The sequence below is a fragment of the Copadichromis virginalis genome, linkage group LG17 (assembly GCF_057382275.1).
Source record: "Copadichromis virginalis isolate Kocher_CV1m ecotype Utaka linkage group LG17, C_Virginalis_male_GT1.1, whole genome shotgun sequence".
NCBI classification, from domain to species: Eukaryota; Metazoa; Chordata; class Actinopteri; order Cichliformes; family Cichlidae; genus Copadichromis; species Copadichromis virginalis.
In genome coordinates this window covers 27,253,171-27,267,644 of record NC_140634.1, presented here as the reverse complement: position 1 = coordinate 27,267,644, position 14,474 = coordinate 27,253,171, and the positions used below count along the sequence as shown (strand labels likewise).

The window sequence follows — 14,474 nt, the reverse complement described above, 5'->3', positions numbered from 1 at the left end:
AAAAAAAATTGTAGAAATCTGTCAAAAACTTGTTTAAATTAAAAATTATATTGTTATTTATTAGGCAAATAGCAGACTGAATTCACAATTTTATGTCAAAATAAAAATGGCACACTGGTCCTCACTTCAAATAAGAAATTAATCAGGCATATCATTCTCCACAAAAATATTCTTATCTTCAAGAATACAATAAATAACTGTAATTGGGCATCTTAATTAAATAATAATAATAATGCTAATAATGATGATAAATTCACAGATTAAAAACAATAATTATATTTTAGCATTTATATTATAATTTCAATTAAAGAGCTGGGAAATTACACAAGCATAAGAAAGATTTTGGTAATTACCAATGCTGTTCATTTAGGCCAGCTGTGGGATAGACCTCACACTGGGTGCTGGTCTAAGAAATGTGTTAAGCACTGTATATGGTCATTATAAATGCATTATACACTTGCATTTTAAATGGATTATGGCAAAAATAACTTGGCTTACCAAATTAACAGATACTTAGAATTCACTGTTACACATATTGATATAAAATGTATTCATTTACTTCCAAAGATACGTACTCATTAATATAAAAGAATAGGAAACTCATTTAGACACTTATTTAGAGATATGCATGTGACACTTGGACACAAGGTAGAAAGCACCCAGTAACACCACTCTACTGTGGTTATCTTGGATTTAAGCAAATTTAGTGTTTGTAGCTCCTTACATGGCTTATTCCACATAATACATCACACAAAATCATGAGGCTGATAATCATCTTTATCTTCATCGTATTTAACTATTTTAGTTCACCATACATGGCTAATTGGTTTTAAACCACACCCCATTATGTTCGGCTGGACATTTCTTGTTCTCAGTGGAGATTACACCTTTACTGCATTTTTTGTTTGTGTCAGATTGACCAAATCTGAATCCCAAATTCTGTAACAGGCTTGTCACCATCATTTCCTGCACTTTATTATAGCTGGCTGTTCTGATGTGAGTATTATTATTACACTGAACACAACAGTATTTATGATTTCTAGCCTAAGCCTCCGTGGTGCAGGGTCTCTGAATTCCACCAAACTCCTAAATTATCACGCTATCACGTTGTCTGTAAAAATTAAAATCATCACTATGTTTTCACAGCTTGTGAAAGATGATGCCTGCTGCCCAGAAAATTAAAGCACCTCCACGATCCTAATCAACAAATTAGTTTTTAGGTTAGGTGGTCGCCAATTTGGTACCTTAGGTGAATTTCAGTCTATTACACATACTAAAAAGACTGGAAACTACCGAGAGATTGTCATGGACAAGTGAGTGTGTGTGTGCATTTGTGAGGTTTCTAACAAACACGAATGTCAAGTTAATATTAGACTGTATTTTCAATATCCTCTTTATTTCTCATACACACCCAAAAGCAAGCGAGCAAAACAATAAGAAGACAATGAATGGCAAACAGTTCTTATCTGAGTTATGGGTTAAGGGGCATTTTCCTTATCTTCATCTTTTCATGCTGAAAGTTGGCCTCGGGTTTGTGACACTAGAGCTAGCGCCACACTAACAGGTGCAAACAGGTCAGGCTAAACTCTGCCCCGTGGGTAGCGGAGAAGCGATAGGGATTCCCTGCTGAGAGCGTTACTTCATTACTGAGAGCCTGTACGTATCTAAACCCAGCCTTAAGGCAGAGAGGGGCCAGTCTGGAGATATTGAATTCACACTTTCACTCGTAACTCAAATATGCAGAGGGGTTGTTTTTTTTTGCCACAGTGACTGTCTTTTGTCTGCTAAAACCCATTTTTTCAGGTCTTCTCAAGTTGAGAATGATGGCAGTCACTGAAATTTCATTCATTCAGCTTATGTGAGACAGGAGAGGATGGTGACAGTTAAATGACTAATACGAGATCAGCAGTGATTAGAAATTTAGATTTTATATATACGTGCTATCTAAAAATCACATAAATGCTTAACAGCTTTAGAGATTTTCAGAATACAAAAGGAAACTTCGCAAATTAAAATGTAGTCACCGATCATCTTAGTGTTTATATAAAGAGATCCAATGGTCACAAACTCACAAAAGGTACCGATTTTTCAAGTCAAGCTTTCTTTACCACCCTTCAAAGTCAGCACATTTCCAGGAAGTCTAAATGCTGCCTTTCTTTCAAATGCTACAGGACTCTTTAGTAGGTACAACTTACTAATATCAGGCTGGAAAGCCTTCAGAACTGCCTTAATGCTTCATTCTATAGATTTAGCAAAGTGTGGGAAGCAGCACACCCATGATGAGAATCTCCTGTTAAACTACATACAAAAGTGTGTTGTTGGATTGAGATCTGGTGCCTGTGGAGGCCATTTAAATACTAATGTTTCTGAACTCACTGTCATGTTCAAGGAAGCAGGATCTGGACTTTCTGACATGGTGCATTGTGGCCATAAAGGGATGGAAATGGTTAGCAGCAACACTCGGGTCCAAGGTCTTCCAAAAAAAAAAAAAAAAAAAAAAATCCCCCCACATCACCAGTTAATACAAGGCATGACAGATCCATGATCTCATGTTGTTTACGCCATTACGCCATTATTCTGAGCCTAATATTGAAATTTGCAGCAAACATTGAGGCTCATGGCGAGACTGGCAACATTTTCCTGGTCTTGGTGTCCAATTTTGGTGAGCCTGTGTAAATCATAGCCTCCTGTTCTGACAGGAGTGGCACCCAGTGTGGTCTGTTGTTTGGTCATTCTCCTCTGACTTCTTTCATCAAAAAGAGAGACCATGCCAACACTGGCCATGAAATAACAGCATTTTAAAAAGCTATAAATTACAAACGGTCAGTGAATAATGCCCCATTTGTGGACATAAATCACCAACCGACAGTTTTATGCTTTGCACTCTGCTTCACTTCATTTTAACTTGCTTTTTATTTTTGCTGATACTTAGTTACCAAAACTTTGGTAAGTTTAGGAACAGACTGCAGCTTGAATAATAATCTGCCCCTTCACAACCCTCCACACTGAGAGATTGCCCAGTGAATGTGACGCCAAGGGAACTTTAACAAGGGTCCAAATGTTCAAAGCTGGGAGTGAGAGAACCACATCACTACTGACTAAACCCAGTGTGTCACAGGACAGACGCCAAAAGTGACTTTCTACATAACTTTCCTTCAGCACCTATGACGAAATAGTGTCTGAGACTGTGATTAGAGGGTGTGAAAAAACACATATATGAAATGTAACTCCCTGTTACCCATTTCTAAAGAATTGTGCTGCTTTTTCTTTATCTTTATATATGTCTTATAATGCTGCAATAACTGTAGCATGCCAAAAAAACCCAAAGCACTGCAGACCAGATACAACTTCTCCATAAAGCTTCTCTTAAGGCGAGTTTCTCTGTGCATCTCTCTAAATTCTGCTACCTTCTGTCGAGCTATTTTGAATATTGTCTGGGTATCAGCGTGAGCCTCTTTTGTGTTCAGAGCTTCCAAACATGACTCATCATCACCTCAGGTCCTTCTATTCAAAACCCAACCACAAAGTAGTGACAGAGATTTAAGCCCGAATACAAAGAGAAGAAGGCACAGAAGAGTTACATAGCAATGAGGTGTTTTAATAATGTTCATGCACATTGTTGATTTCAGTTTGCATGGATTTTCAAGAGGCTTGTTACTGAAAAGACTCAATGAGAACTAAAAAAAATAAAGAAACAAATAAAAATCACACAGCCAATGCGAGAGTCTGCAGTCACAGTGTCTCTATTAGCCAGATGAGATTTATGAGTCATCCGTGATAAGAAGTAACCCTAACTCTAAGTTATGCATAAAATTTTGTGTTAGTTTTGTGTGCCAGACAAAAAGTGAGGAGATCACAGACTCCTTAATATTCATCCCTAGTATCATGACTCCAAGGAGAGCTATTGACTGATCTTGTAATACACTTCCATCTCAATAACTACTTTTTATATTTGAGTATTTCCTGTTATGTTTCTTGTATTTTTGGGGGACAAAACTCATTCTTATGAAGAAAAAACAAACAAACTGTCAATATATCGGCTGATATTCTTTGACACAGGGTTGACACAGCTTCAGAGTTATGCAGCGGTGTGTTTGCCCACTTCCTGATTTCCTATTTTTTTGTATTTTTGTCACATTTAACTGTAACTCCTGAGAAGGTTCACCACAACACATTACAGTTTTGTTGAAGGGGGGGGGGGGGGGGGGGGGGGGGGAATGAAAGGCTCAGCGTTTATTAACTTTCCATCAATATTTTTCAAAAACTAGTTAAAACCTTATTGTGAAGGCTTTGACTCACTCAACAACACCATCTGCCCAGATGTGATCCTACACTATAATACGTTGCCACATGTGTTGCAGTCAATGCAGCCATTTTTGCAAACAATGAAGCTGCTCAGCTGGAATCACAGCTAGCATGTTAGGAGACATTTTCCAAATTACCCACTGTATATTTTGCTGTTTTATTTATGTTTATCATGTTTTAGGTAAAAAGAAGGTTTTATCTTGGTGAATATGAGTACATATGCTGATACATAGGGTTGTGCGATATGACCAAAATCTCATATCCCGATATAAGAATTCTATCGTCCGATAACGATATAAATCACAAAATGTAACATTTTCTGTAAATTCTGTGAATCTCGGGCAGCTCGACTTGCGTGAAGTATTTCCAGCTGCGCTTCATGTAGCTGGAGTCAAGTGTTTTAACCGATGCATGAAACTATACATTTTTAGACATAGGTTGTAACGGCCGCCGTTTTCTTTGTGAGTATTTATTACACAGGGTGCTGCGGGGAAAAGCCTGTTCCAACGTTTGAGTGTAAGGTTTATTTTTTTAGCACCTGGCGGCTCTTTTTTACTTCTCATCTGTAAATAATCTGCTCTTTCATGTGATTCAGTTTATTTTGAAAAGTCTCAACAGGATCTTGAGCTTTATTGTGAAAGGTTTATGTGGAACATAAACAAGCGGACAGGCGATGGTGTTACCGTCGTTGTTGCTAACCACAACGCATAAAAACAGGCGCTTGTCCATCGGTAGTGTGGTTATATTAAATATAAGAGAAATAGAGAACTTTAAGAAATTAATGTAGCCACTACAGTGACCATCAAAATAATGAAAAAATATTGCCGTAAACAGTTTATTTTGCGAGACCAAGAAACAAAACGATAGACGTTTTTATATCGTCATCCGATATATATCGTTATATTGAACAGCCCTACTGATACATATGTAGCTGCAATAGGCTGAGATGGGTTAATATTATTAAAATCCCCTTCGAACACACAAAATCCACATTTGTCCTGAACCTGTTTGGTAGCAAAACTGCCTAAGGCGAAAAATAAATTAAAGACGGAGAGTGAATGTGTGATCAAAACTATCCACCTCATTAATGAAACTGAGCAGTTAATTAGTGCTGCACCCTTAGGGCGGTACACTCTACTACCAAGACTGTCCAAAAACTCACATATGATCCCACTCTGTGTCAAACAGTCTGTTGACATAGCTCTAATAATTTCTACTCAGACCATGAGTACAAAATAAAAAGGATTGCTGCACTGCAAGGCTTTGCACTGGATTGCATCAGTGCACCTTATGAACTTTAGTGTAAAACTGCATGTATGGCATAAAACCAAATCACGCACTTATTAAAAAAAAAACTTTACACACACGAGACAGAAGCAATACAGCTCAAACTGCATAACCGCTAAACGCTCTTTCATCTCTTTCTTCCTCTACCTTTCAAATTTGACTGAACAGCTTTTATCTTTGATTGATCCTCTTTCAAACCTGATTGAAAAAGTAACAAGAGGAGCACTATAATTTCACCACTTCTGCCACACAACAGGGGACACATTCAGCACATTAAACCTGGCCAGAACCGCAGGGGAAAACTTGCATGATGTGTCTCTGCTTCTGTTTATCTCAGGTCTTGATTAAAATATTAATGAGATGTCAAGAACCTCTTTCTTCTTATTGAGGTTACGTCAGAAGAGATGCAATAAAAGACAACTCTTTCAAATGTGTGTTGACAAAGGAAGGTGAGGAGAAAGCTAAGGTAACTAAGGTGTGTGTGTGTGTGTCCATGAGTATCAAATTAATGCTCCAAACAAAGGCTTTGCTGACTGTGACGATGACTTAATAATTACACGCAGCAGGCCGACAGACCTGCATCTGTGCAGAAGAATGTCCTTATACAGGGAACAAGTGGAGTGTGTGATAGTTCACAACAAAGGACTGAATCAAGCAGTGGAAGTCTAATGAACTTAAGTCTTTCAAGTAAACACACAGCAAGAGCAGCACTCGCACACTGAGTAGTTGATCGCTTTGCCATTTACGGCTCATTAACTGATGGAGATCATCGATTACTCAGCCGCTTTGTGTGTCAGCTGCATTATGAGGAGAATATGAAGTTTTTAGGCAGGATTTTTTTTTAAATTTTTATAACACACCAAAGAAAATGTAATTCTTTATACTAAATCGGGGCGGCTTCACCTATCTCAGAGAATCCTTTTACAAACTAACCTCAGTTTATTAAGATAAGGTCATGAAGACAGAGTGATGAAAAGAAAAAACCCTTTACAGATAATCTAGCAGCTGCATAACAGATCTGCTCTTTGGGTAATTTACCATCTGTCTTAACATGAAACATGGTTCAATTTTCTATTTACTTTTTATAAATGGAACAGAAGAAGCTACGAATGCGGTATATTGACTCTTGCTCCAGTTTCTTCAAAAGCTTCATCGAACGCATATCTTATGTTTGCCAAAACTTTGCTGTAAACCAAGCATTTCAACTGCATTGTGCATCATTTCTAAATAGGAATAAAATAGGATAAATAGGAACAAATAGGAATAAAAAGCAGAGGTATGCCAAATTACACAAAAACTGGACTGAAAATCAGAGGTAACATGTCATATGGAGTGAAGAATGACTGAGTGTCTACAGCCATCTTTAAAACACAGTGGAGGCTCTGTCATGGCTTCAGGCTACATTCACCCAGTGCTGTTAGGGGATCTTGTCAAAACCGATTAAATTATGAAGTGCTGTCAGGTTTTGATCCACCATGGAAAGTGTCTGATGGGCAACTACTTTGTTTTTCACCATAAATATGATCCAGAAAATCCTACTGAGGTATGTTTTACACAGAGCCAAAGCAGTAAAACATACCTCAGTAGGATTACACACCATCAAACACTATCATTGATGGACTGGCCTCACAGAGCCCGAACTTCAGCATCACTTAAGCAGCGTAGGATCATCTCGACAAACAACAAAACAAAGAATAAAAGTAGTCAGACTGAATATTGACTTACAAGCAGGTTAACCTACAGAAAGACTATCTTCCCCCAGAGTGATCTTTCCTTTAGACTATAATACTATATATAATATAATATAATATAATATAATATACTATAATTCGGTATATATTTGCACCTTTTCAATACATTGCTGCACCTATTTCCCATTTTCTTAGCAAAATGCACAGAAATAACTAAAATAAATTATAGCATCAAGGACTAAACTGAGTGTTTAGCTGAAGTCGTACTTTGCCCTGTTTTGGTTTACACCACGTCCCGAGCAAAAAATCTGAGGGAAACAGCAAGATAAGGTCTTTGTGGGTTAATCACTTTTAGTGATCCCTTTTAACTCTACATGAATCACCTGACCTAGCGTTGGTAGGTCAGGTGATTACTGCTGCTTTTAATGTAATGACAAACTTCTGCAAGAGACAAAAAACAACTGCCATTTAAATTACATGGAAAATAACAAAATAAGGAGTGCATAAAAAGCTGAACAGCTCTCAGAGGAATAAATAGAGACCTGAAGATTTATGCCTGTTTGCTGCTGACTTGTCGCAGGGGGCACTGCATAATTCATTAAGGACAACTGCGTCGACAGTTCCACTGACTTTGCTTAATACTGAATTAGACTTGTTGGTCTGCGCTGGAGGAATATCCTCTCAAAGCAGTGTCCAGCACTACATAAACTTTAGTTATGTAGTGTAACAGCAGCACCAGGGATGGATCGGGTTATAAATAGGACTCCTTATAGTCCAACTGCCCACGCAGGTTGCTGACACCTGCATACTTTGCTTCGGGTTGAAGGAAAGTACACAGTGTTGAAGGGAGGAATGAAAGGAATAATCAGAGGACAGACAGATGTGTAGCAGGAGGAAGGAAAGACCTTTTATGGAATGCCAGGAAAAACGTGTTCCCTTCACTTTCTTGTCCTAATTTCTCAAACCAGCCCCCTGAAATCTCACATTTCATTCTTTCTATTTGCCTGAATTTTGTTCATCACCAGGCTCCCCCACCCCCTCTGCAACATTAGACGCTCATTCTCTCTCACCCACTCTTTTTCACTGGCATCCTCTGAATTCTGTGACTTTTTGCCTTCTGTACCCACATACATATATACTCCTTTCTCTCATTTTCTCTCTCTCGCTGTCTCTCTTTCTCTCTGTAAGCCACTTGTTACCATGGTAACCCCACAATAGGCCTTATAAAGCTAATAAGTAGAGAGAGCAGGCGGGATGAGCAGCGTAGCAGAAGAAGACGGAGGAGGGGAAAAAAATAGAGGAAAAAAAATGAAATAGAAAAATAAATGGGTGCCAATCTATTCCTGGTATTGGAACTTCAAGCAAGGAGAGTGAGGGAGACACACATCCAGAGAAAGAGTGGAACAAATAGAGGTATACATATTTAGAAGGCATTACTGGCAGCATCTATAAAGTGCTGTAGGACTTATATAATAGGTTTTCATAAGCAGGGTGATAAGGCATTACACATCCATTATAAGAAGACAATCCCTCCCCCAGAATGTAAAATTTTAGTATGTCTGCATCAGCAGCCAGTTTTTATAACAAGATTTTTTTCTATATGCTCTAAAGGTTAAAATAGTAATGTGATGCTTCCTCCTGAAAAATAGAGATAAAATGGATTTATTGATTCATGTTTTTAATCTATAGCCAAAGACTAAGTTCCAAGGACTTAATCAAGAAAAGTAAATTTAATCAAGTCTTTAAGTAAAAGAGCTTGAAATTTTAGAAAAAATGTTTTACTTGTTTTCTGGAGAACAGAGTTAAAAGTTGTCACACCCATCAAGAAATGATATGACACATCAATCCTGTAAAAAGAATTAGAGGTTAACGGGATAATGTATCAGCTATTAACAGAGCCAAGCTAGTGAGTCTCTAATATATACTCTGTCTTTAACATGGACTGTAAATAAAAGATGTATCCGGCCACCATGATGTCCTGCACTTAACAAGGTCCATCCATAGACTGCATAATACTGGATAAATAGAGTTATGATAATCATATCAATAAGGTCATCAGAACGGCTTTTTGTCACACTCGACTTGCTGGACTATCCAAACCATCAATAGTACAACTTTGACAACAGCAGTCAAAGTCCTTACATGGAAATTTGAACATATTACCCCAGTGTTAAAGTCATTTCTCCTATTTCAACACATAATTACCTTTAAAATGCTTCTATTAGTTCATAACGCTCTCAATAGTTTGGCTCACTATTACATCTCCGACTGGTTCAGTGTCTATAACCCAATTAGACCTCTCAGGTCACCAGGTGCAAATCTTGTGACTATTAGATCCAAGTGTGCTGAGTGTTTCAGTTACTGTGGTCCTTTTCTTTGGAATACATTCTCTGCAGACGTCAGGTCAGTCACAACTGTGTCTTCATTCAGAAAGAAACTTTCTTTTTGGGAAAGTCTTTCTGTTCTCACAGGTTTAAGCTACATCCACGCTGGGAACCATTTGCTCATTGCATATCGCATTAAAGCTGACAGTTCGTTGCTTGCAGATATTCCACGCTCCAGCTGCCTAGGTGACCATCTAATGTATTTATGTATTTACTACCAGGTCACGTATCAATCAACAGTAATCTTTACTCTCACTGGTAGTTGCTTCAGTTGCCCGCCTGGAAGTTGAGAAAACTTTATCTCAGGTCCGATGCAAGTTTATAAGAACTGACTCGTTTTTGGAACCAGCACCAAGTGGTCACTCAAGGAACTTCAGCCTTTAGGTACTTAGGCAATAGGCAATAGTAGTAGTTACAGTCTACAAATAAGGACATGAGTGGTATCAGTCTACTCGTGCCTATTCTCCAGGAGAGTGAAAAAGTATGTTTTCTAAAATGAAAATAAAAATGTATTAAAAAGTTTGAACAGCTCATGATTAAAATGTTACAGATACATGATTAGCCACTTAGCTTACTCCTTTTTGAATATGGTAAATTCTTAAGATTGTTTACAATTAGAGTAAGTTAGCCAATCATGACTGTAAATAACCTGGAATGTAATTTAACTGATTGTTTGTCACTCTGTTCATCTTTCAATATTTATGAACAGAGCAAATATCTTACATAGTACAGTATATGTTATTGCATTCATTCAACCAATAATTGGATGCATAATTATTAAGTACAGGATCAATGCATTGATCCAATGCACTGAGAAGTGGGATGCCTTTTAGGCAACAGTGTCCAAAAGACACTTTAAGTGGTTGTGCATTCTAAATGAGCCACTGATAACCTATTTAAGCACGAGAACCTTCTTGCAAGCCATTAAATTTTTATGTATCCACTCAGCAATTCAACTATGAACACTATCCATGCCCGATATATTTACATAGTGTCAGGCAATGTTTTCAAAAGTCAAAAAGAAGAGATTTTCGAGACTGTGATCAATAATTGCTCCTCAGTTTCTGTCCTCAGAAGTCATCCACCAGATATCAGTGACAGGCCAAGGCTCATTATGTAGCTTTAAGAGGGAAATAACACAGTCTTGTAACATAAATACCACCGCAATGCTTCAATAGGAATACTAGATGAAGATGTCTCATTCAGTTTTACGCCTGTGTGCATGAGTGTGTCTGTGTGCATGCACCTGTGGATTGATAATGAATGTGTTTTTCCCCTGCTGAGGCTCTACTCAGATCAAAGTCTAGCAGGGTCTCTGAACTGCTCCCGGATGAAACACACAGACAAAGACACACACACTTCGAATATGTCTCCTGCCTGGACAGCTTCCCTTGCTTTGCCTCTTTTGTTGGAAGCCCGATAGCTGCGGGTGTGAGGGACAGTTGGACTGAAAGCCAGGTGAGAGAAGGAAGTATTACCACGTCACAAGCTAACCATCGCCAAGGCCACCACTTTTCCATGACAACAGGGATTTTATCACTATGGTAACACAAACGAGGTTCTAGGAAATGACACCAAGGAAACGAAGGTCAGAAATAAATATCTCATAATACAGAAATACTTAAATTAAATATTGAAAATTAAATATTACATTGTGCCGACATAAACGTACAAAAATTATTTTTTAATAAAAAGGGGGATTTACTGTAGGACTTGGTATTTCAAGCAAAAATAATATTCAGTGTTGACTTAGAACTATTCACTCACCCACTTCTAATCTCCAGTGGTGGTGCATATTTCTGGTACATCTGTCATGCTAGCTTTACCTGGTGACGTTTGAGCGGAGCCTCATTTTTCTTTATTTCTCAGAACATTTTGACAGCTGTAATAGTCTTCCACTTTTGACTTTTCTCCTGTTTGCTAACTACCATCAAACCTTAAAGTGCCATTTTTACATTATAGCCACCTTATACATACACACATAAAACCAGGAGTAGAAATCGTCGCATGAACGACTTGATTTTTTATAATTTAAGGAATATTCAAAAATATTCCCTAATTTACACAGAGACATACATGGTAATGGAAAGTCCATGATGTTAAAAATGTGTCAAACTCATAAATATGCAGTCACAATTTTTTAAAAAGGGGCACATGAATAGTAAACATGCTTGCATCAATTAGCATTTATGCTACTTTTTTATTTTGTGAGCTTAAATAAATGCAGTGAAATGTGCACGTGTGCAGATTTAAGACTCAGATGCACTGATTACGGGACTCTTATATGAACACCTCATTCATTACTCCGAATATTCCTTTTGGAGAAGAAAGTTTGAAACTCAGCGGGGGAGAGCATCTAATGATGAAACAGTGTTTCATCTGGTGTGACAGTAAAAGCCACCAGGTTATGGCCACCAGAATAGAATGAGTAGAAATATGATTTCAATTTCCTGGGACCCAGGACAAAGAGATTAGGGTTTTATTTGGTTCCTATGCAGTCAGAGTTTAAGCATCACTTACACCAAGGCAACAGTGACAACATGTAAAAGGAAAACATGAGGAAAAAAAAAAAAAGGTGGGCTTAGCTATGTTATAATGAGCAACCCAAGTGCAAGAAAAATGATGCACCACATGGCGAAACATACAAGCAGTCATTATATTCACTTTCAGATAAAATATGTGCGTTATGCATTATTAGAGTAGATATTTAGTAAGAGAGGAGGTCACCAAGACACCAGCTGGCTTATACACATGAGAAATGTGGCATTTTAAATATTCTGAACAGATTTTACATTCCCTTTCATTTTAGCTCAAACCACATTTCACTCCCTCTCTACAGATGCTTCACTGAGAATAGACCCCTCTGATGATAAAACACCACTAATCCAAAAATAAAGAATAATTCAGGCAACATGTTAGTGAATATCCAAAAAAACCACATTATTCACAACCATGTTATTTTTCATCAAACTGATATGACAGATTTTTTGGTCAGGCAGCAAAGAATGAATAAATCTCTTTAATTATTTTTCTTAATTGACCAAATGATAAATTAGTTAGGAAAGACACTCATAGAACAATAAATAATTAAAACAGCCCTTTAGATGCCACCTTAAACTTGTACACTTCCCCTTTAATTCCAAAGTTACTCAGTCTTAATTTGCATCTATTAAAACAGGAAGAAGTGTTTTAGTAGCTTTGATTGCTGCCATTACATTAATGCAAAGGGTTATATAAATAGCACAGCATTACTCCTTAGAGAAGATATCTGTGTTGCTTCCCCCTCCTTCCCCTCGGGGAAGTGAGATGTCATTACATTCCAGGTAAAAGACTTGTTCTCACTTGAGGCTCAGGCCTTCAATAATGATCATCTTGTTTTGTAACTGGAAAACTGAAGGTAAAGGGCATTTAATGCTTCTTACCTGTGAGCTGACAGTCGTCGTTGGAACCTGCAGAGTCCTCCTGGTTGGGGCTGAGCGGAGGGCTGGCGGGGGGACTGGTGCTGAAGCTGGCGTAGCCGAGGGAAGAGCTCACCTCGCTGGGCTCACAGCTGTGGTTGACCGGCCTTTGGACATCCAAGGATGAAGACAGAGAGGTGCGCTGTTTGGGCTGGGAGAAGAGAAGACGAAGGGTTTGAGAGTCCAAAACTTTTTTGTTTGAGTGTTTAGTTTTGTTTGGGTTGCTTGAAAAAAGGTTTGCCAGACAGATTTTTTTTTTGCTTCCCGTCTGAATAAAAAACTTAAAATTAACTCTCAGTATGGTTTTGTATGTTGCGATTTCAGTTTCACATTTTCCTAGTAGCAGGGTACTTATTTGTATATCTTTTGATTACTGTGTTATTATGACCTGTTTCTGTTAGATTTATATTGTTGGATTGTCATTTATGCTTAGAAATATCTACTCATATATGCTTAGAGTTTTATAATCAATGTCATGTTGGTAGAGGGTTGATCCTTAATAGTCTGCAAAGACTTTGTGTGCATTCCAGAGTGTTCTGGCATTCACACCCACATCCTGGGAGCATGGGAGAGGTCGTACCTTCGCTTATTGTTTTGTGGTATGATAAACATATCTATATCTGTTTTAGTCTAAGTGCCTTTTGTTTAGATGAACTGCTGGGCTTCCAGACCAGCAGGTTTAGGGAAGTTGTTTATAGGGTCACACTCTGACCACACACACACACACACACACACACACAGCAGTGTTACGAGGGAGCGGACGAGAGCAACTGGGGTCAAGTGGAAGGAACGTCACTTGGCTCGGGCCTCCCTCGTATACGAGAAATATAAAGAGCTCTGCTTGGTGTTCAATGCTTTTTGCTGTGTAACTGAACTGTCCTGAACATTCCAGCGAATAGGTTTATGCTACAAACTTATCAGTTACCTGTTTATGAATGAGGTTTTTTAGGTTTTTACTAAGTCAGATCCTACATTACATTATGTTGTGTTGCAGCTTTATGTTGTTCATGACCAGATCGCCACTAAAAGGGAACCATTGCAAGAATTGCAATTGCAAGAATTTACAGCTTTAGAGAAACACAGTTCTCTCTGAACAAACAGCCCCTTTTTGATTTATACCAAAAATAAAATGCAGTTGCCTGCAGCTCAATAAATGTTCCCACTCATCATGAGATGTAAGAAGAGTCATCTGTTTTTCATCACTCGTTTTACCACAGGGACCAGCTAATAACTTTAATTACCAATAAAGCAATTTTCCTTATTTTTGTTTTGATCCTCTCGCCCTTTATTTTCATTTTCCTTTTTATACGAAAGATCCACTTCTGTTGCTGAAGATCTTGTGCTTTCTC

General features: G+C 38.0%; 1 protein-coding gene across 3 annotated transcripts in view; it reads right to left on the bottom strand.

Moving 5' to 3' along the window:
* Positions 1 to 14,474, bottom strand: part of anks1b (ankyrin repeat and sterile alpha motif domain containing 1B) — a 274,373-nt gene that overhangs the window by 75,916 nt on the left and 183,983 nt on the right. For all 3 annotated transcript variants that reach the window (XM_085436749.1, XM_085436747.1, XM_085436748.1), the window contains exon 13: positions 13,090 to 13,276. In XM_085436749.1, coding sequence (XP_085292875.1) covers positions 13,090 to 13,276 — 187 coding nt within the window. The remainder of the gene's footprint in view (positions 1 to 13,089; positions 13,277 to 14,474) is intronic.